At 35.7% G+C, this 23,324-nt stretch overlaps 1 protein-coding gene across 16 annotated transcripts; it reads right to left on the bottom strand.

Moving 5' to 3' along the window:
• Positions 1–6: 6 nt before the first annotated feature.
• On the bottom strand, positions 7–16,076 carry LOC108373442 (uncharacterized). 16 transcript variants are annotated; one of them, XM_017629321.1, is made up of 3 exons: positions 9,894–10,107; positions 447–1,894; positions 7–410 (listed from the first exon to the last, which is right to left on the bottom strand). In XM_017629321.1, the coding sequence occupies exon 2, from the start codon at positions 1,554–1,556 to the stop codon at positions 492–494; it is 1,065 nt and encodes a 354-aa protein (XP_017484810.1). In that variant the 5' UTR covers positions 1,557–1,894; positions 9,894–10,107; the 3' UTR covers positions 7–410; positions 447–491. The 16 variants fall into 16 exon arrangements, with proteins under 16 accessions (XP_017484810.1, XP_017484812.1, XP_017484816.1 ...); XM_017629323.1 differs by lacking the exon at positions 9,894–10,107 and adding an exon at positions 15,631–16,076 and having other exon boundaries at positions 7–1,894; XM_017629327.1 differs by having other exon boundaries at positions 7–1,754; positions 10,088–10,113.
• Between the last annotated feature and the right edge of the window lie 7,248 nt (positions 16,077–23,324).

The raw sequence follows: 23,324 nt of genomic DNA, 5'->3' as shown, positions 1-23,324 counted from the left end.
AAACAAATTTCGCTGTAAACAAACAGCGTCATTTCTTAGACAAGAAAAAAAATGGAAAATATTTAAATTTCGCAAGCTCAGTGCGCTGACTTTTGAATGACATTCGGCTGACTGGTGTGACTCATCGATGGAACAGCTGCAGCTGCAGCTGGTTGCCAGCGAACTGCGCCGTGGCGCACTGGCTGTGCAATTGCGGGAAATATGCAGCGAACGCTGTTGTTGTTGTCGCTGCTGTTGTGTGTGAAGCGCTGCTTGCATGGCACTTTGACATTTCATTACGACGACTAACCGCCAGCTGTCAACTTCCACAACGCTACGTTTCTTAGGACTAACAATTTAACTACTTGCACACACAACGCTACATATCCTCACACATACATACATTAATTCATATACAACTAAACGCCAAAGTGTGCACTGCAAACTACTTCACAGCCGCAGCCAAACCATCCAAGTATACTGTCAGGCGATTCCACCCCCCACCGGCCTCCTCATGTTGTGTTAAGCGCAGTGAGGAAATTCTCCACGCGCGCCTCATCCAACGCCGCCGTCGTGCTTTCCTCGTTCAACAGATCACTGATCGAGTACGCGGAGAGTGGGCGTGACAGGCGACGCTGTGATAGTATATCATCGATGGAGGTGACTGGCGACAGTGATTTGCAGCCGGCATAAATGAAATTCTCGCTCTTCTCGGCATTGCGAGCAATCGCTGCGAAAATATCCTCCAAACTGGATTTCATACTCAACTGTGGCCGGAAGAGTACCGGCGAGGCGAGTGGTGATGACGATAGTGGCGCCGGTGATTCGGAGCGTGATGAGGATGCAGCTGGCGACGCTGTTGATGGCGTAGTGGAAGTGCCAGCGCCGTAGGCCAGCGAATTGGGCGCCTCGCGTCGCGCACGTCGTTGTGGCGGTGATTCGTGGCGCGTACTCCACGTGTTGTGATCTTCATCGGCGTTTGCTTGTTGCAGCAAACTCAGCGAACTCTCCAGCTGCTCCTGCGAAAGGAGCTGAGAGAGGCGCGAGGCGTTAAGCGCGGACTTTGGCGGTGTAACCGCTGCAGTTGGCGTATCGTCTGCATCCTGACACTGTATGGTCGGTGTGACGCGATTGATTTTCTTGCCCAACAACACTGGCGCTACGGTTACTGTGGGCACGTTCTCGAACAATTTTGCAATTTGATTGACATGTGTGTTGGTTTGTATGGAAGCAGGTTCTACCTGTCGCTTGATATGATTGGCGTGCGTATCCTGCCGTTTGGCGTAGTGCGTTTCTGTGGTGCCCGCTGTGCTGTGCCGCTTCGGGTAGACGCGTGTAACGGCCTTGCGTGGCTTTGGCTTGGGCATAGGCTCGCCCAGTGTGTGACAGCAAATGTCCGGCGCATAGCAGCGATGGTATTTGTGACGATTGGCCTCGTAGTCGGCATCGGCGAAGGTCTTAATGCGGCACAGGGATTTGGGTATGAGTGTAAGAAAGACGAATGTGTAGAGGAGGTAGGGGAAGTAAACACAGAAGGTCTCCAGATATGCGAGGTATTCGTGGTAATCGAAATCCATGGCTATTGCTGCAGTTGATTGATATGTATTGTGTTGATGTTTTGTATTTATGCGTAGTCTTTTTCGTTTTACAAATAAGGAAACGTTTCTTAGTTGAAGTATTTTTTATCACAAGCGCTTTTTATGAAATTCGCAAAGTCTTAGTATTCTTTTACCGTTAACTTTTTCAAATGTAATTGCTTTCGCACGTTTTCGATTCTGTAAAATAGAACGACGTGGTGAATTTTTTTCTTAGTTTTGGTGAGAACTGGCGCATTTGTGTTCTTAATTGTAATTGTTCATATTGCCACACGTTCTTCGACAAGCTTCTTGTAAATTAGGCGGTGACATAAGAGAGTCTTTCCGATGAAAATAAAATTCGTTTAAAAATATTTTATTTTTAATGTATTTTTATAAATTGCTTAATGAACTCAATATATTTACATACATAGTTTAACGTAATTTTATTTGATTTCAATCTTTACTTTTTCATTTATTGAAATTTTAAATTTTTTTATATTTTTTATTTTTTATGTACCTTTGTTATGTGCCTTATGTTTTTATTTGTATTTTAAGTTTTGTTTTATTTTATTTTGTTTTAGTTCATTTTATTTTACTTAATTTTGTGTTATTATATTAGTATTTTCGGGTTTACTTTAACTTTATTTTGAAATTTATGTCATACCGATTTGGCGTTAATATAATCTGTCAAAACACTGTGTGGAAACTTTTCATTGCAGAACCCCGATTCTGTCTAGCACCTGCCTGGATTTCCTAGTTAGAAAATATACAAAAATTTATCTGCCTCTAGAGAACCACACTAAAATTACCATTTCTAGATAGCTATAGGGATGTCAAAAAGTATAAAATAATCGATTAATTAATCACTAGCCAAAAACAATTGATTGCAATTATTGAGAAATAATCGATTAATCGAATTTTGAAAGGAAATTTTTTTGCAGTGAGTATTCACAAAAACATTTTTCCATAAAAATTTCTAATTCTCTTTTTAATTAGCCTTAAATAAAATGAAACGATTATTTTTAGCGGCGAAAGTTATTGATTATTTAACCAAGTTTGCAAAAACATAAGCTTTGATAAGCGTTTTGTTGTTAAGCGGCACAGTTTCTCGGTGGCTGTAGCACCAGCTTTTGAAAAAATGCGCTCAGCAGGCACTAGGACTGCCAACATTTTCTAAGATATTTATAGTACTTTTACAAAAAAATCTGAATATTTTTTTTGTGTAAATAAATATGTACATAGGCGTAGTATCTATGCACGCCGATAACTTTTGACTACGTGAACCGATTTCCGATGATCCTCTTTTTATTCGAAGTATCCAGTCTCAACGTTGGTTTCATATTTGGTACAGTTGTGGAGATTGCATCATTGTCAAAATAACGGCACATTTGGTTTTTATTTTGACCACGTACGCAATACCCGTGCATAATTGACGTCGGTTGCACTTGTTTTTTAATTAATTGTAGAAAAAATGGCCTGAGCGGATTGTTATCAAGCATTCGCTTCATAATGATAAGATAGCAAAATGTTTGTTCATCTTTACAGTGAGAGCGTCAACGCCGATGACCAAGTATTGCCAAAATACAGCAAAATGATTCGTGTGCTTACATATATACATGTCTGTATGTATGTACATTACAATGTACCACCTGAGAGGGAAACAAAAACAAGTTCGCCGTACACTGAAATCACAGACAGAGACCCTTAGGCGTTTTTACATTTTTCTGCAATAAAAAATGTTACATAGTTTTACTGGAATAATCAAAATACTTCCCTAGTAAAAGTTTAATGACTTTTGCGAGCTTAGTTTACTGATATAATGGTGGTACGTTAGGTTGGTTGGAACTAAGATCTGGTGGGTAAATACCTCAAGTCCGGTCAATGAACTTCGGAACAAAAAAAAAATTGTCCCCTCGAAACAAAAACATCACTACTTGAACTATGTTTCGAGTATTTACTCGTATCGGAACCACCCTATGAATTACAAATGTTGTTTATTTTGATCCAGTTGCGAATCGAGTCATAACTGAAAATGTGATTAAAAAATTAGTTATAAAATCCCGATTAAACGTAAAACGGGCCCACACCATCACCAACAAATTTTGCTAGTCCGGCGTCCGGACATAAAACCAGTATTTTGTTTAATGACTAGTCAATTTTTCCCACTTTCGGTCCATAAAAATCACTAGATTCTCTAGATATGTACTGTGCTAGTAATGATGCTAGTAAGCCAGATATTTTTTATTAGTTAAATATATTTAATATTTATGATTTTTCATTTTATAAATTGCGATGTTAAATTTTTCATTATTCCTTTATATTTTTTTGTTTCCGTTATATTTCGGTCTACTAAAAATATCTATTGCACAATTTTATTGAGCTTCAGACCGGCATTCTTATTATTTAATTTAAATAAATTAAATTTATTAAATAATTAATTTTTTTTTTAGATTTTATTCCTTTTTAATTCTATTTTTGGTGTTAACTTGGTTGAAAATTAAGCACGATTTTTGAGAACTGCAAAGTTTGTGTCGTTGTGCTAAAAGTTTCACTTGCTGTTTGTTGATAACTAAAGCGTTATTTTAATCGGTTTAAAGATTCAACAACATTTTTATTCAGCAGAGTCAAAATGTGGCACGTGCTGAGCTAGTGATTTACAATAATGTTTTCTTGATAAAATAAAGCACTACTAAAACCGCAAAAATGTTTTTAAATTCTCATTTTTTTTTCTCAAAAAAAAAAAAATAAAATAAAAAAAAAATTTAGGCAATATGATAAACAAATTTTATATTTTATTAAAAACAATTAATTTGTGCTTAAGCCACGCACTTATTGCGCGAAAAATCGCGTGTAGCTACTTTGGTTTGAAATCCACTACTAAACTATAAATTCGGCAGTCATACTTTAATATTTGTACGGCCGCATTCTAATTCTACCGGCAAAATTATGCATATTGCATGATTGAAATGCATTCTAGGTGAATGCGTGTGTATGTATATGAGTATTTTAAGAAATATTAAAAAAAAAAAAAAAACGAAACCAAATTTTTTTTTTTAACTATAAATCACGTCAAAAATGCTTTCAAGCGAATATTTGCCAGCAAGCGAGCAGTAGCATCTTCCACGGCGCGCCCACGCCGTATCCGATTGCAAGCGGCATACTTTTTTTTTTTGATTTCCAAATTTGCAATGTCGCATAGAGGCAATTTTTGCGTGTTCACTACATTTTTAATATTTTTGTTTTTTTTTTGGTTTGTTACACAAACATAAAAAAAAATAAAAAAAATTGCAAATTTGAAAAATTCTTAAAAATATTAAAAAACCATACACACACTCATCTGCTTTATTTTGCAATGTTTACGGTTTTAATTTGCTTCGACGCTTCTAAACAATTTCATATTTTATATTTTTATGGGGTTTTTTTTTTTTGCTTATTCATAAGTTTACTTCAAATTACTTTTTATAGCATCTCTTCTACAATTTGAGATCAGTGTCGTCGCGATTTGCAATATTTTCTTAAATATTCTTATAAAATTTTAGTTAAAAATTTTTTTTTTTTTGTTCTCGTTCGAAGCGCGTTCAGCCGTCGCGTTCTACGGTCGTTATGTCTCGAAATATCTGCGTTAACTAAATTCTCACTACTGCTGCATAGCTTTAATTTGCCCACTCTTGCCGGCTTGTGGAGAGGGTAATAAAACGCTCGCAATGCGGAACCGAAAACTAGTCAAAAGTACAAATACATATGTAACAGCATGTATAACCAGGTATGTACATATGTACATATGTATGTACGATTAATTTTAACTACACAAAGCAGCTGCTCCCCACCAAAGCTACTTAGCGTCGTGAGTTACTGGTTAATGCTTGGCGCTCTTGCACCCAACTGTGCTCCAACAGAGCGCTTTCCGTGCATTCGGGCAGAGCGCTACGAGCTGAGAACGCTGGCAAAGCAAGATCCCCCAAAAGTTCTCTGGCTCTCTTCCAACACGCCTACCATTTTCTTGTGAATGTGTGTAGTTTTGTTTATTTTTTTTTTTGTGTCGCTTTTTTCGCAAATGAATAATTTGTTTTCAAAAATTTGTATTATTTGTTTTCTTGTTGTTGCTAGCATTTCAAATGCCGGAACAGAAGCTGGCAAGTGCACGACGGTGAAGCTACACTTGGCTGCCTAAACACTTAAAAAAAAAATATGAAAAATTCTACAAACGCAAACAGATAGTGGACCGTTTTTTTCGCTTTATAAACATATGTATGTATGTATGTACATTAGGGTGCATGACCAAAAAAAAAATGCATTTTTCCACCGGAATTATAAATTTTTTTATATTTTAAGACTTCCGCCAAAAAATATTTCAGAAAAATGTTAAGATTTACGTAAGCTAGACCGTATCTAAAAAATCACATTACATATTTTGATATCGTTGACAAAATTTTTATGCAGACCTTTAAAGGTTAAAGTCTTCTATATGACAGCGATTTTTTAGAAAAAATATTTTTAACAACTAATTTTACCTACTTATAAAAAATCGATTTTTGGAGGTATTTTCAAATAGGTCCGGCTCACGTTAATTTCAATATTTTTCGGAAATATTTTGGCGGAGGTCTTAAAATATTATAGATTTTATATTTATTTCAATTTTTTTATGGAGAGTGATGCACCCTAATGTAGTACATATTTATGCACATTAGTTTTGGTGGACATCATCAGCGCTAAAATTGTGGTGGCCAATAGCGACGTGGCTGATTTTTTTTTATTATCCGCCTTTCTGACTGTCTGCCGGTTGACGTATTCTAATGCGAGCGTTTGCGCTGCTCCACACAGCTGTTTCTAGCTGACAGCGCATCTAATTTCATGCCAGAGATTCATGCGAATTAATTTGAGTTGGTAAGCATTTGTATTATATATTTACTACACCACCCATCAAAACATTTAAGCGTTTATATACACAACTATACGACAGTGACTCAAACCGAAAAAGCAAAGTCCCCTAAAAAGAATTCTCAAAAACCAACGCCATTTTTTAGATGGTTGTAACTTGCACTTCATTCGAGTAAAATTGTATGGGCTATAAAACTGCTACCCAAAAATGTTCTAAAGATTCAGATTAAGAAGTTGAAACTTTTATGCAAATTTCTTGAATTTTTCAAAATTGTATATTAAGTTTGAAACTGTGATTTATGTGGTTTTAGGTATTTTTATTGAAAAATAACAAAAAAAAAAAAACAATTTGCTTGAATAACGTTACGAATATTAAAAAAAACAACATGTGGTCACTTGTTTGAGTCACTGTATATACAATTTCATGTACTATATTCATATGGAAGCTCTGGACACACTTAGTTGCATATATTTCTAGTTCTTTAAAAAAATGTTCATGCCAAGAGGTTTTACTTACACAGGTACATACGGGTGTATTTACATACATACATATGTATCTCTCATGCATATAGACTCCTAAACATACATACATAATAAGATGTAAGTAAATATTTACTTAAGAGGAGACAATAAATGCCATAAATTCCATTTGGAGGCCACTGATAAAAATATTAAATATTTACAGACCGACTTTTTCTGATGTTTTCGCAAGAGGAGCATTTTAAATAAAAATATAGAGATATCCAGCGGTATGAGGAGGCCTCTGTGGGTTTACACAGCGGCGGTTAGTCCGATACTCCTTAATTGAGTTGTGGTATAATGGCCTGCCTTGGTTAGGACTTCTAATCTTAATGGTCTGCATTAGGGGAGCATCTTCTGCCACCAGATTATAGCATCTTTTGTTTATTATTTTCCCCTCCCCTAAATGTTCGTTTGTGTCTAACGTTTTGTCTCAGCCATATTGACCTAGAGAATCTACAAGCGACTCGTTTGGTCTATGTCTACCTATTTTCCCGCCAATCATTTACTTGTTTACCACACTTATGATCTATTTGGGGAAATATAGCATCATTCATTGTAATTTGGCTACTTCGAAAGCGCTTTCTAGCCTTGTGACAAATTCTTGCTAAAAATATCTATGTGAGACGATAACATACAGATACACAAATATTTATTTGTTTAAAAAAAATTTCATGTGCATATGTATGCAAGTATTATTTAGTATAGGTAGAAAGTTTCTGAAATTTGTATTTTTATTTCTTGCTTTACATTTTCCTATCAGCATGGGGTATTTCCTAAGTAAGCTACGCGCCAGCAATGATCGCTAATTCATTTAAAATTATTGTCATGATTTCGGCATTCACCCGCCCCCTCTGTCACTGCAATAATACGCCTCATTTTGGCACCTCGGTTTACTTGGTAGCATAAATACATACATATGTATGTATGTATTGAGGTTTATTTCGAATTTTGTTTTTATTTATTTTTATTATCTGTGTCATTTCGGTTAATTGCTCTAAGTAAAGCAGTAAAACTGTTGATATTTTGCGAGCATGTTCATACATATACATATACACAAAGTTTATGTGGTTTGGATTAAGAAACTAAAAGTGGGGCAATATGGACTTGGACCTCATTTTGGTACACACACCTACAGCCACATAAATATGTACAAATGTATGAAAATAAAACAGCGCTTGCGATCGTAAAAATTTGAACTAATGCACCACTAAGAAACTAAGAAGCTGTGGATAATGCGGAGACTATTAAAAAATCACTTAGATCAAGCATGCCACAGGATCTGAAATCGATCTAAACTACGACTAGTGTGGACTAGGATGGTTCTTAAAAATCCACGGAAATTTCGAAATTAAAAAAATAAGGGGGCCAGGGTTTGAAAAAAAAAAAAATCGAATCTTTGTTTTAAATTGCGACATTCGACAAAATTTTGATTTTGGACAGCTATAACTCAGCGAGTTTATAAATTTATAAGAATAAGTTTCAGTAATATGAGGAATTTATCAGACTTCAAATCAAAATTTTGTAGAATTTTTGAAATTTTTTTAGTTTTGGGGTTTTGACTGCATTTTGGAAGCACTTTCTTCATGCACTCGAAAAAATTTTCATTTATTTGAGCAGCTGGACCTTTAGATAGAGGTTAACTGGAATCACGAAGATTTGCCAAAAGGTCGAGATTTGTTAAAGACATGAAGTGAGGAAATCTTCTACTGTGAAGTATTGAGAAGAGCGGCTTTAAAAACTTGTATGTGCCTTCAGGTTCGATCAACTCGCGTAAAATACAAAATTGCAAACCTTTTTTTCTATGCATTCGATTTTATCTTATACTAAAAGCAGTGAGGAGCAAAAGTGTCCGAGTGGTGATTTTTTTTTACAAATAATAACTGCCGGTTTCACCAGCAATTTAAGTGAAAAATTATATTTCTATTCTTTCAGTTTTTATCAAATAAAAAATAAATTCTAAGTTAAATTTCTTTCTTTGTTGCTTTTCCACAATAAGATTTCCATTAAAAACGGCATCAAGCTCAATAAAAATTGTTGAATTAAATTTCTTTCGTAAAGTTTGTTATAAATGTTTTTCATGGTTAATTTTTTTGTTAATTTCTGATAAAAATATTGTCAATGCTATAGCCAAACCTTTTTTAATCAGAGTTTTAAATTAAAAGAAAAAGTTTTTTTATACTTCAAATTTATTTTAATTTTGTTTGCAAATGGTCTTGCGAATTTTATACCAAAAAATATTTATATTTGCATTGAAAAAAAAGCAAAATACTACCAACTATAGCAAAAAATAAAAATAAAAATAAAAATCAAAGCGATTACTTCATTGTACCAAAATTTCGTGGGTTACAAAACTGCATGCTCAGAAATGAGTTAAAAATTCATAACTCTTTAGTTAGGAAATTTTATGATTTTTTTAAAGCTTTGATTAAAGCGGCTTTGTGACAGCATGGGCAATATTTTTATAAAAATCAACAAAAAATTTTAATATGAAAAACGTTGTTATTTAAAAAAAAAAATTAATGTATATTATTTTAATTTATTTTGTTTTACTTTATTTTATTGTTAAAATTATTCATTTATTTTTTTAATTTCAATTTATTTTTTTTTATGCCAGAAATATTTAGTTATTTGTTCCCCGATTTCACACTAGTAATTGAAGAATGAGTTTATTAATCATCCATTTAATGAGCAATCATTTATCACCGACCCGTCAAAGTTCTTTCATAACTTATAAAAACTAACAACAACAGCAATACTAACAACAACATGCTCCTTCTTCATTGTAAAAGTTTTCACAAGTCATATTTTATTTCTTTCTTTGTGCAATTCATTCTCCACTGATTGGGTTGCATTTCTTGTTGTTGTTGTTATTTTTTCTTTCGAGGGTAGCACTTAGTCACTTGGAATTTTCTTTTTGTCTTAATTGAATTTGCGAACACAATGTCTTGCTCTTATCGCTACAAGCTACTTCACATGCCTGCACGTTGTACTTGGTGCGATAACAAAATTGCAGCAGCGCAAATGAAGGTGAGCTCAAAACAGGAACGTTAAAACACAACAAAACAGCATAAGCTGCAATAAACAAACAAAAAAAAAATGTCCAAGCGCTTTCCGTGTGCGCGCTCTGTTACCGGTGTGAGCTGCAAACGCTTTGAGCGATCGTGCTTAACTAAACGCATGAAAAAATCGACGAATGGGGTGCTGGAGCAAAATCAGCAGCAGCAGGAGAAAAAATTTAAAACAAAAATTGTGGAGCATTCAATGCAGTGGCAAACATATACATACATACTCAAACGCAAGCGGAGAAAGATGAAAGTTCGTAGGTACTCTCTCGCAGCATATCGCAAGCAAGGGGACCTTCTTAAACAAAAAATAAAAAATAAACGCAAAAAAAAAACAAAAAAAAATGCCAAATACCAGCCTGTGCAAGACTGAAGTAACTTTTTATATAAAAATTGTATATAAGTTTGTACAATTTATGCGGTCGATTAACGCAATGAGTCAGAAGCGCATGCGCAACTTGCTCCATAATCCCCCCTCCAACGAATTGAATTTGTCCCAAAGCTCAGCCATGCAAGATCTTGAACAGGGCGTGTAATTTAAATGTAGCAATGAACAAAAGAAAGAAAAAATAAATAAAGGTCTTTGTGTTGCACAGGATTATCTTTCGAATGCCTTTGGCTTGAGTGCAAGTTTGTGTAAGTAATGAAGCAATGTTAGGCCTGCGGACTGCTGCAAATGATTATAATTTTATTTCTCTTCTTGGATGCTGTCGCACTAACTATGCGGCATAAATGCGTGCACGGCAAATAAAAGAAATTCACGCAAGTCAAGAACAATGAATCATCTGTTAGTCATATGGAAATTTTATGGATTTTTAGTTTTGTCTTGACTTTGCTCATGCACTCTGGCCAGCTGGGAGTTAGCTGAGGCTCTCAAAATCGAACATTTAACTTCTTAGCGAAACACTAATGGGGCAGTAGAAGTCTGCGAAGCAGTCGCGCCCTCGTTTCATTCGAAGACTCTGTAGAGACTGATTGATCTACACTTAAAAAAACGGATTCTGCGAGAGCGTCTATCCTTAATTCAGCATGCCAGCTGTAAGGACAGGTCTGCTGAAACGGTCCTACACAAGGTTGTTGATAGTATTGAGGAGTCTTTTTCGCAGAAAGAATTTGCGGTTGGTGCCCTCCTTTATATCGAGGCGGCTGTTGATAACGTCTTGCCTGAGGCTATTGTTAACTCCCTAAATAAGCTAGAGGTCGTAGCCAACCTTATAAAATTTATTTACTGCATGCCTTGCAACAGAACCCTTGTGGCAGAGTGGGACAGCGCATCAATCCGGAGATGTGTGAGTAGAGGTACCACGCAAGGCGAGTTCTCCGCCGTTGCTTTGGTTTGTTGTCGTGATTGACCTGGAAAAACTGTTTGAACTTGGGCAGGGTTACTTGAACTTGGTTTGAAACCGAGCTTTTAGTTACGGGCTGAGTGTGAACCCTGGTAAAACGCAGCTTGTTCTTTTTACTGGTACCCGACATCTTGCCTCAATGACTGATCTTCCATGAAGGCTCTCTGGCCGGGTAGTGTACTTGCGCTTGATCCTTCACAGCAAGTATTCCTGTAAATCCAACGCGGGTCATTCGCTTTATGAAACTTGTATAACTCCAACAGATCACGCTGGGTCTGAAGGATCTTTCACCACCCATATTCCGGATAAAGAGAGGACCGGGAGGAGTGCAGTATCTGGAATCGTCTAACGTCTTTACGGACGAATCAAAGCTGAATGGGAGGGTAGGGGGAGATGTCTTCTGTGAAGAACTCTCCATTAAACTAGAAATTTAGGCTACCGAATCATTGTGGCGTCTTACAAGCAAAGGTAGCCGCAATACAGTTGGCTTCGGATTGGTTTCTTTCCAGTGCGATACCTTTGATGGAGGTGAATATCTATTCCGACAGCCAATCAGTTATCAAGGCTCTTGGCTCCCTGATGGTTCGTTCGACAACAGTGAAGGATTGTTTGACCTCCTACGCTATTAAGTTAATTTGGGTACCGCGTCAAAGCGAAATCGCCGGAGACTTCTCGGTGATGAGCTGGAAAGACAGGGAATTTTTTTGAGAAATTCGGGGTGCTCCCCTGACCTCGTGTCATCTACTCCTAAACAAATAGGCGTTTGGCCAGCTCAACATGCGCTTGGCGAAGACGTTGGAATGCTCGGTCGCTAAATCCTTCTGGCCACGTGTAGACCGAAATCGGTTCAGAGAGCTCTTGAGACTAAGAAAGTTACAGCTGTCGCTATTGGTGGGCATGCGGTAAGACTGAATATCAACGATAACCCTACTACACCAGCTTCAGACCTTTCATTCTTAAAACTAAATTAAGTGGAACTTATAAGCAAAAAAAGTTAAAATGAAATCCATTTCCACTTTTTGTTAAGAGATAAACTGTTTGCGTCGACCAGAATACGTTTTCTGATGGCATGGTTTCCAATACTGATTTACCATAATAATGTGCAAAAGGGCCGAACTTTGACCCCTGCTATAAAAATTCAGACGTTAACTTTCAAAACGCCGATACACTACAGGCGTTGTTTTATGACCCCTCTACCAGAATCCATTGCTGGAACCTTCTTATTTTTTTTTTGTTGTACAGTGTTATTGTACTGCCTATTTGCCCCTAAAATCTTCCTCAATCACATCATTTAGTTGACATTAAAAATGTTGCAAGTTTTACCTTTTTTCGCTTTTCTCGGCAAATCCCGTGGTAGGAACATTCACATTCCTTTTTCTACAAAGCCTTTCATGTTTTATGTCCCATCGGCGAACTAAGTTCCAATCTACGCTTCCTTGTAGGCCTAGCATACTTTGTATGTAATTCTTTCAGATGCCTTAAAATATTCAAGCAATTTTTTAAGAGTCTACAGGCCATCTTCGTTGTAGCGCGACTTGGTAATAAATTTGTAAGACAAAAGCTATTTACATTAAGCTACAGTCCAACGGCCAGGTCGTTCGACGGCAATAAAGTCTGGTTTAAGCAGCATAAGAAAAGGACATACAAAAAAAAATTGCAAGATATTCGCTGATGAAGCGAATTTTTATTATGCTGGCCAAGGAAGGAAGCGAAGGGTGCAATCGAGAGATGTAGTTACTAAAGATAACGATACGTTACCCCTGCGGGACAAATAAAACGAACGAACAAATTTCTTTGTTGTTTGTGTTTCCGATATGGTACGTATTAGGGTGTTTGAAAATTCTTATTTTTCGAAAACCGGCTTTCGAGTTATTCGTAAAATTGGCAATTTAAAGAAAACCGGTCCCAAACTTTCAAATTAAGAAAAAATTCACACTTGATTGGTTTCACCTTCCTTTGTTGGCAAAAACTCGAGCATGTAGAACCGATACATGGTGTACTCGACCGACTATACAAATATGGTATACTATATACTGGCCATTCATCGTGAATCAATCAACAGATTCATTAACTCTCACGTTTCCTTGAATTACATCTTCGGAGACCAGCGCCACCTATCGCAGACGAATAGTTGGAGTTTCATCGTGAGGCTCGCAAATCTTTGACACAACTCCGTTCTGGATATTGCAGCAGCTCACTCACCCCAACTCATCTAATATCCCTCTCCCTACGCCCAACCCACTCGGAACTGGCCGATTTCTGCGCCTGCTTGATGAGAGTGAAGGCAACATGTAGTCGATTCACTGATTTAGACAGAGTTAAGTCAGCTGCTACAAAACAAGTAATTTTTAAGCAAAAAACAAAACCGTCTTCGATTATCATATTAACATTTTAGAGTACCGTTAATTTTTTCATGATCCAATGATCGCATCTAACCGAAATTAGTATGGAACCACCCCTGAGGGAGGTATAAGTAACCTTTCCTTTAAAAGTTGTACCGTAACATACATAAAAAAAATAAAAATATTCCGACGAATTGATAACCTCCTCCAAATTTTCCGGTATTCAGAAAAAAGTGAATACAAATATTCTATATTGCTGCATTTTCGATAAAATAAATATTTGGAAATTTTAAATAAACTAGGTGAAAATCCGATTTATTTAATTTTACAAATCCGGTTTACGCGGTATTCTAAAAATCAAGGCTTCAAAAAACTGCCTAAAAAAAATTAAAAAAAAAAACGGTTAAAATGGGTTTAGAAAAACCGAGTCAATCACCCTAGTATGTAATTATATGATGTATGTATTATGTAATGATTTTCCGTCATCCCTTGCCTCGAACGAAAAATTATACTGAAGAGGACAAAATGCCGAAACCGGTATTTCTCCAAACCAAAATTGACCAGGGATGACGAAAAATCGTTCCACAATACATACAAAATAAACCCTTGTCGTTTCAAATGACTTATGAACTAAACGAGAAGATTATGAGGTCGCGAAGAGTTCTTATCGGCGTCATCGCAGGACATGGAGTTAGCTCTTGAGAATGATCCCTCTTTTGACAAGTCTGGCAGAGGTATGTAGCTGACGGTGTTCCACGTTGGAGCTGCTCAATGTAGGTATTTTAAAGCCCTGATTTTACTTTTTTCTTCAAAATGAAACTTCGCCGACTTTTTCGAAATAAATAAATGAAAAATGGAAGCCACTCAATATGGACAGTTGGGGATCCGCGTGAAAGCATGGAACTTCTAATCTAACCCAATCATCAATTAGGAAAAAACATTCAAAGAGAGCTTACACCCATAAATAAAACTTCAAACAGAATTTCAGTTAGGTGCCCTCCGACTACGCCTTTCTTTGGTCATCAAATAATTCGATTTATTGAAAGTACAGGAAAAAAAGAGCTACTTTAATGTTCACAGGGCTCATAGAAACCGTAGTAATCCACCTAATGACCAAGATATGCCATGCGCTATTAGGCAGCAGGAGCCTCAGCCTTTACTGCCAGTGAAATTCCCTACAGGGATGCTACAACATCATTTACGAGCTCACAAGACGGACCTTACTGCAGCAACTGCCCAGCATCAGGCATATCTAAATGTAAATGGTTGGTTGTATGTTTTTTTGTGTTTGTAGCAAGCACATTTGTAATCACGATTTCAGAATCGCCTGATCTGTTCTACAACAAAAAAAAAAGAGTTACCAACAGCTGCCGCAAACTGTCTACCACGACTTCGATGTCAATTTCAACTTTTGACTGACCGCCTCAATGACGGGCTGCCGCCGTGCTGACCAAGCCAAAGTACCATTGGCTCGTAGTGGAGGCTTCTAAATATCTGGTTGCTGGTGCGCTTGCACATACATACATACTTTGACAGACACAACGCCAGACAGATGATCTTGAAGTCACTTACATTATTCAATGTTGTACATATGTACGCTTCAAGACGTGTTGTTGTTGCATTTAACTTGTACATACAAACAAACATATATAACTCCGTAATTGGTTCTTTTATTCAATTTGATAAATGGCCACTTGAAGTTGAGAGTTGAAGAATTGTTTTTACAACCTCAGCCTCAAGCATTGCTACTGCTTCAGCGCTGGCCGTGTAGTATTGTTTGTGGCTTTTTGTTGTTATATTTTTTTCCTATGCTTCCCTATAACTTCAGCTTCATTTAAATTGTGGCTTGAGTTCGCAGCTACTGCTGATTATTATGTTGCCAGTCAATTTCTTTCTATTTATTGAATGCTCGCAATTTTATTACTTTTCTAAGGGCAAGTTTTACTTTGAATCGGCAGTTGTATGTATGCGCATGCGCGGTAGCAAATGCCCGCAGCCATTGAGCGCCATCCCATCACTCAGGTCACTCACTCACTCACTCAGTGTTCACTGACAATACAACCTTTTTTTGCTTGGAAGAACTTTGATTGTTGATCGTTTTATTCGATGTTAAGACTGAATCATCAGCAAAACCTTTCGCTTGCATTCTTTTGTTATTGCTTTATTTTTTATGATATTTTTTTGATATTTATTTTTTATTTTTCACAAACATATTTGCTTTATTGGATTCCAGCGCTGCCATTAATGTTCTTGCGTTCTGTTTTCTCTTACTGCAGCTCACGCTTGTGGTATATCTGAAATCTGTTTTGGTTCGTGTTTCTTTGGTGAGGAAATCGTGATTTAAGTTTCGTTGAGTTTTATTATACCTTTGATATTTTTGTTTTTATTTTTCTACTTGTTCTGATAAGCTCTTGTTTTTGTGAGTGTTGGTTTCTTTAATTGCATTTTTTATGGTTGTTTCATTTTTAATCTTTTGTTCTTTGGTTCCTTTGTTCCTTACTATTTCTTATTCTGAACTGTCCTTTAAAAGTAGACTGTGGATGGTAAGACTTTTGTTTATTTATAGATTTCATTACTTTTGTGGATATACATATTAGGTTGAGAGGAATAACCTGATACATATTTATTTACTTTTACTCGAAGAGTCCGAGTCGCCGAATAATGAAATGCGTAGAATTCCGAAATTTTTTTTAGAAACCGCACAGAGTCCAAAAAAATTTCAAATAGTTCGAACTAATCTCGAGGAGTCCGAAAAAATACCACTAAGAAATCCGAACATGTCCCCGAAAATATTCCGGAAAGAAAAATACGAAGAATATCAAAACAATCCGAAACGGTCCTCAAAAACCCCATAACAATTTTGAAAGTCTACAACCGAGAAGTCACAAAGCGAACATCATTTAGTAGACGAATTCCTAATTGTAAGAGGTAATATTGTGGACTTTATTGAACCTATTAGACTTTGTCTGCCCACGGCCGGACAATCGCATAGAAAGCACATCGTTCTCAATACAAGGCTGAAATTTGTAGAACGCTAAGTCCCTTCTTAACAAGTTTGGTGAGATCAGCCTCTTGGAGAGGGCCCGATCGACAGCTTTGATGTCTGTAGGTATAACTTGAATTATTTTTCAATATTCGTTCTGATATACAAAGTTGGAGATTGCTGGGCGGTCGACCTAAAACCGCGGAGGCCATCTATTTTCTCTACTAGGGAAAAGAACATTAACAAAACAGTAGTGTAAGACTTATAGTATTTTTTCGAAAAGGGCTTAAAATCAAGATTTGCCGATTATTATTACTTGTTTTATAGTTTTACGTATGTTGTTACAAAAAGTTTTAGTCAAACCGTGTCTTTTATGTCTCCACAAAACGTAAGAGAAATCGATCTATTTTTGTTTTAAAAAAATTAAAGATCATGAGTTTATCAAAATTTTTTGCTTAGTATAAAATGTATATTCGATATGGTCATGCGAGACAAAATTATTAGACTCAGCAAAACAAAACTTTTTTTTTGGCGTGCAATTGCGTATATTTGCTATTCTACAGTGCAGCTGATATTTTGACCACGAAAAATAAATGCTTGGAATTTTTTAGCATATTTAAAATTGCAGATAATAGACATTCAATGCAATATTCATTGTTGTATACATACATACATATGTATGAATATACGAACATACTTATCTTGTTTCCATTTATTTTCTTTACCACACCTTTATTGCCACCGAAACCTTCATTGCATATTAAATATTTGTAAAATTTTTTTTTCAGGTAGCAAAAGATAAGTGCTTATGTTTTTCGAAAGCAATTAATCTAGCACAAGCGAAATTTTAAATAATGTACATTAGACCAGATCAGCTCCTATTCGAGAAAAAAATTAACTTCCCCACCTAGTTTCAAACGTAAAGGCGCTCTAACCGTACTACAGTCGAATTGAACGGCTTTCGTTTTAGAAGAATTTTCTCTGAGAACAACGTTTGTGTCGGTACGCAATACGCCTAACACCTGCGATAAATCGAAATGGTTTTTCGATTAGTGGTTATTTTCGAGTTCTGGTTTTAAGCAGTAAAGTAAAAGCTACTAAGAATTTTTCACAAAAGTACACGACATCTATGTATATAAAAATGTAAGTATACAAAGAAGGACCCGATTCTCAAAAGCACTCTATAGTTCACAAACAAGAATTTATAGCAAAACTTCGTGTATGCAATTTTGTGCAAGCATCTAACGGCTAGGAATTCGCGTTGATTTTTAAGAATTATGTATAAAAAAGTTCTACGCAAAAAAAAAAAAAAACAAATACATACAAATAAAGATTGGTAATGCTGTCTTCCACTGTGCTGAATGCGTCAAATCTATCAGGCTGCACCAGCAAAAAAAAAACGGAATTAAAAAATGTATTATTTTTAAGCCTTCTGTGAAAATATTGCGAAAATTATAAATACCTCCAAAAATCTCATTATTTTGATTTCGTTAATAAAATTTGTATAAAATTTTATGCAGGCCTTTTAAGCTTATACTCTTCTGATAGATGATTTTTTAGGAATACATATTTTTAAAAACTAAGGGTGCGTTCACACAGAAAGCCGAGTGGAGCCGAGCGAAGCGAGGCGGAACAAAGCGAAGCAGCTGGTGTTCACACTGCACGAAGCGAAGCGGAACTTTTTTCACGGTTTCTGGTCTAAATGAAAAAAGTGCGATTTCATAATCTTAGCTGCTTAAGCGGAGGGTCACAAATCAAAAATCTGATATCTGAACAATAAGTTGTATGAGAGGAATATTTTGTAGTCGTCCGATCTTTCCAGTTTCGACAAATGATTAATGAATTATAAAAAGATATCTTGAAAACTGGGGGACACCGGACATGGTTAAATCAACTCAGCTCATCGCTCTGAACCTTTTTTTTTTTTAATAATTTTTAATGAGCCTGTCTCTGCTGCTTCTGGTACTTACAAAAATCGGACCAAAGTTATAATACATATGTACCATTTTATGTTCATGAAAGGCATAATTAAATGTCAAAATTAAGACTTCAAAAGGCAATCGATTCGTGAGAATTTAAGCTCTCCAGAAATTTGCCGAAAATTGAAATGTGTGTCAAAAAAAAAAAAGAGAAAAGAGAAATTCATTACGCAGATAATAGCAAAGGCAGCATATGAATCTGTGTAAGTACACAAAAAATAAATAAATTATAAAAAAATTATTGAGAAGAACTACCAAAATATAATGAATTTTTTTGTAATTAGGAAAGCTTTGAGCACTGACGTACTTATCTACATACATACACATAGCCACACATATCTACATACATACAGTGACTCAAACAAATGACCATGTGTTGATTTTTTTTTAATTCGTAACGTTTTTCGAGTTAAATTTATTTCATCCAAAATTTAGGAAAATTTAAAAAATTTTCTTCAAAATTGCAACTTTATGAATCTTTAGAAAATTGTATAAGAAATTCATGCTTATATGGAAAAAAAGTGCAAAACCCCTTAACAAAAAAAAAAACTCAAAAATCAACGGAATTTTTTAGCCATTTGAAACTTGCACTTCCTAAGACTAAAATTATATGGGCTATAAAACCGTATACCCAAAAATGTGCTAAAGACTCGGATTAAAAATTTGAAATTTCGATGAAATTTTTTTTTAATTTTCCTAAAACTTGTATTAAGTTTGAAACTGTGATTTATATGGTTTTGGTTAAAGTTTAGACGGTATTTTTTATAGAAAAATAACAAAAAAAAAAAAAAATTACCTCGAAAAACAATATTTAAAACAATCATCACATGGTTATTTGTTGAAGTCACTGTATGCGTGAACCCACAAACTATCGCTTAGAAGCACGCTGTGATTCAATTAACCGAATGTGGCGGCGGCACTTGAAGCTTAATAAATGGCAAGTAAAGTGAAATAAATTGCTACAGCCGCCGCCGCCGCCACCGAAGCCACAAGCCAAATGAATGAAGACCACAAAGTGTGGCAAGAATAATTGTTTACAAATACAACTAACACTTGGTTGTGAGTTTTCTTTTTGTGTATACATATATTTTTTCTTCTAAACAACATACTATATATTTATTTGTAATTTGATGGTAATTTTTTTCATATTTTCTTCCAGTTGCTTTGCTTTTCCCTTGTAACCCATTTTTCTTTGAGCTCACTCTAACTATTGCCACATTGTTTAATGACAAACAAATTGCTCGAAACCATGCGCCCTGCTGCGCCACTTTAATTACGAGAGCCGCCAATTGTTATTGCTACAAAGGCGTTAAATGTTATCGTCGTTTGTCACTTGGTGACTTGGTTGACTGAGGCGAGATGCAGCTGTCGCGCTGCCTCTGCCACTGCAACGCTTGCAACTCGCACGTTCGCTTTGTTGTTGAAGTGAGTGTTAAGTTTCCTAAGTGAAGAAGATACATGCAATTATAGCTTCCTTAAAGCTAACAAAAATACGACGCAAAGTTAAAGTGGTGGCTTTTGAAGTGAGTGAAGAAAACGAACGCCGACAGCGAAGGTCTTCAGCGGTGGCTTAGAGTCAAATGAGCTTTTAAATGGGGTTTTAATGACTGTTTGTATTAGTGACATTTTTCCACTGTATGCACAAATGCAAAAACATATATACAAATATGGCACAGTAACCTATCGAACTTACCGAAGTTTTACTTTGAGGCTAAAAATCTTCAATTCAGTCTTGGAACTAAAATGTTTAATTTTTTTGTCTAAGTATGAGCTGAAATATTTTTATATTTGCTACACATCTCGAAATTCGCATCTTCCAATTATGACTTCGCATTTCGCACTTAAAGCACAAAAAAAAAACAATTAAAAAAAATCAAAGTTATCTAAAAACCCAAAACTGCGCTCAACAGTGACAAAGTAAAAATATTTGTATGCGTAGGCAGCAAAGCATGAATTAGAAACTTTTTATTTTAGCCTCGATTTGCTACGAATTTTTTGGAGCTTGTTAACGCTTTTTTGCGCGTAAGTAGCGCGCGACGAACGTAGAATGATACTTTTGTACATAGATGCTTCAAGAACTTCGAAATGAAAATTTACTAAGCCATAGCAAAAATAAACCGTAATAAAATAGATGAATACGTTAAATGCACGAAAACTAAAATTCAGTACATACATATATATATATATATATAAAAATAGCACGCGAGGGTAAATTGAAGTCAGTGATTTTTTAAATAAAAGATATATATATCTTAAGGCAAAGACCAGGGACCGTAACAGTTAAAACTTTTATTAAAAAAATCGCTCTTTAACAATTATTTCTTAACTTTTATTTAATTACTCCTTAAATAACCGTTATTTCTGACTCTTATTTTATAAATCCAAAATAACAATTATTTTTGATTTTTATCTAAATAATTGCCAATAACAGTTATTTTTGATTTTTAAATTATATGTCTCAGATAACAGTTATCGAAGACTTTTATTTATAAAGGTCACAAATAAAAATCAGTCACTGCATTTTGTACGAATGATTTAAAAAATAAAAGTCGGCGACTGATTTATACTGATGAGTTTTATAAATATAAGTCTTCAATAACTGTTTTCTAAGACATATAATATAAAAATCAAAATAATTGTTATTTTGGATTTATAATATAAAAATTGCAAACAATAGTTATTTTTTTAATTTTGCATAAAAATTGGAAATAAAAATTTATTTTCTCTGTGAAAAAAGAATTCGATTGGTATGTGTCACTTAGTTGTAGAACGTTTGCTTCATAGTGAATTCTTCCCATGACAGTTTCCATCAATAATGTTCAGTCCCTGGCAAAGACGCGTTTTACTTCTCAACATAGTCTCCTTTCAGCTCGATGCATTTAGTCTAGCGTCTTTCCAATTTTTTAATTTCGTCCAAATGACCTCTTTATTCAAGCCAAATCTCTTAACCCCAGGCATTTCTTTGGGTTTGGAAAAAGGACATAGTCGCTGGGAACTAGTCAAATTGATGGATTTTTTCTATGGTAACTACACACCTTGCATCCTTGCATTTTTTTTCATAGAACATCACTTTTTTCTTGACCAAATGTAGTAGTTTTTGCTTCGAATCAATATAAAATATGTCCAAAATCTCTCAAACGCCCTTTTCAAGGTAGTCGATGTGAATAACACCGCGTGTATCAAAAAAAAAAAACAAAACGGTGGGTATGACCTTATTTGCAGACAGACCCCTCTGGCATTCTTCTTGATTGTTCCTTGGCTGCTGGTGTCTTGTGGTAGATCCATCATCTGAACATCGCCAAACACTATTTATCAAGCCTTTTCTTGGTTTCGGTAATGGAAATTCACGAGGTTGTCTGCTTTCAATCGCTGTCAAACACATACTAAATGCAGCTTACACACTATTTACTGCGCGCGAAATTTAAAAAATCACTGACTTTACAAATTGCCCTCGTACATGTACAATAGAGAACGGTTCAATGATGAGTTAAGTAAACTAAAAATTACCGATTAAATTTCACGTCCTTAATTAAGAAGACCTTGCTAAAAATTCTTTAGCATATAAAATAACTGAAAAGTAATTAAAAAGTCTAAAAATGTTACAATGAAAAAACTATATAAAAAAGTTAGGTTAGGTAACAGGCTCGAGATGGGCTCACTTAGATAATATCATGGAACGGTAACTGCAATTAGCGGTGCGTGATAGTGCTAAGTCTCACGGCTTGGGTTATTAAATGATAAAAAAAAAGAATCGAGAGCAAGCGCTTGGCCAGCTGCAAAAGCCCCCATGTGCGCCCGCGATCAACCACCAGACAGTTTCATGCAGGGTTTTTTTCCCAGCGCCCGCTGAGGCCGCTATAAAAGTCAGTGTCCAGGGGCAGTCCGCAAGTTGACAAAGAAACTTCTATGCCCTCCCTGTCCGGGGAGACGTTCGTTAATTCGTAAGGATTGGAAAGTTTTCAGCGACCATTCCTTTTCCGCTCATATGTAGCTCCATTTCATCCCCATTGGATGAAGCACACGAATAGGATCTGTATCGCAGGAATCTTCGCTCAGCTCTTCCTAATGCTTCAGAAAAGAACTCGTGGATTTCTGAGGACTCGCTGGATGAGTTATCTGCGGTTGCTTTGGTTATACGTGCAGAGACACCCTTCATAAGAGTAAACCCTCTGGCGGATGTCGCAGCTGTACTTAACAGGACACGCAGGAGAAGATTGGCTTCTGATTGGGAGCTTTATAAAGTTAACCTTGGAATCTGTGTACAAGAAATTAGAAGAGCGAAAGGGAATTAGGAATCCGGCTCACTTGTGTTACCTAAGACACAAGCTAAAAGCTTCTCCGTAATGCCCATTTTGCTCGTAACCCTTCCATAGGAGAAACCTACAATGTATTTTATTTTTTTTGGAGCGCGGCAGAAGAAAATTGCAGCAAAAAAGTTGATTTTCCTTTTTGGACCACCCTAATTTGCATATATGCATTTATATGTATCACACGTTAAATATGTACATATATTTTTTATTAATTTTATTTTATTTTTATGATATTTACGAGCTTAAGCTTCGATACATTTCTTGTAAAATTTTCTCGTATACAAACAAACATGAAATGCATTGACCATCAACATTTGTGCCTTTTTGCCTGACTTGCTCATTGTTA

Source organism: Rhagoletis zephyria, unplaced genomic scaffold (genome assembly GCF_001687245.7).
Source record: "Rhagoletis zephyria isolate East Lansing unplaced genomic scaffold, Rhagoletis_zephyria_1.1 Rzeph_scaffold_06696, whole genome shotgun sequence".
Lineage (NCBI taxonomy): Eukaryota > Metazoa > Arthropoda > Insecta > Diptera > Tephritidae > Rhagoletis > Rhagoletis zephyria.
This window is presented reverse-complemented; position numbering and strand designations above follow the sequence as displayed.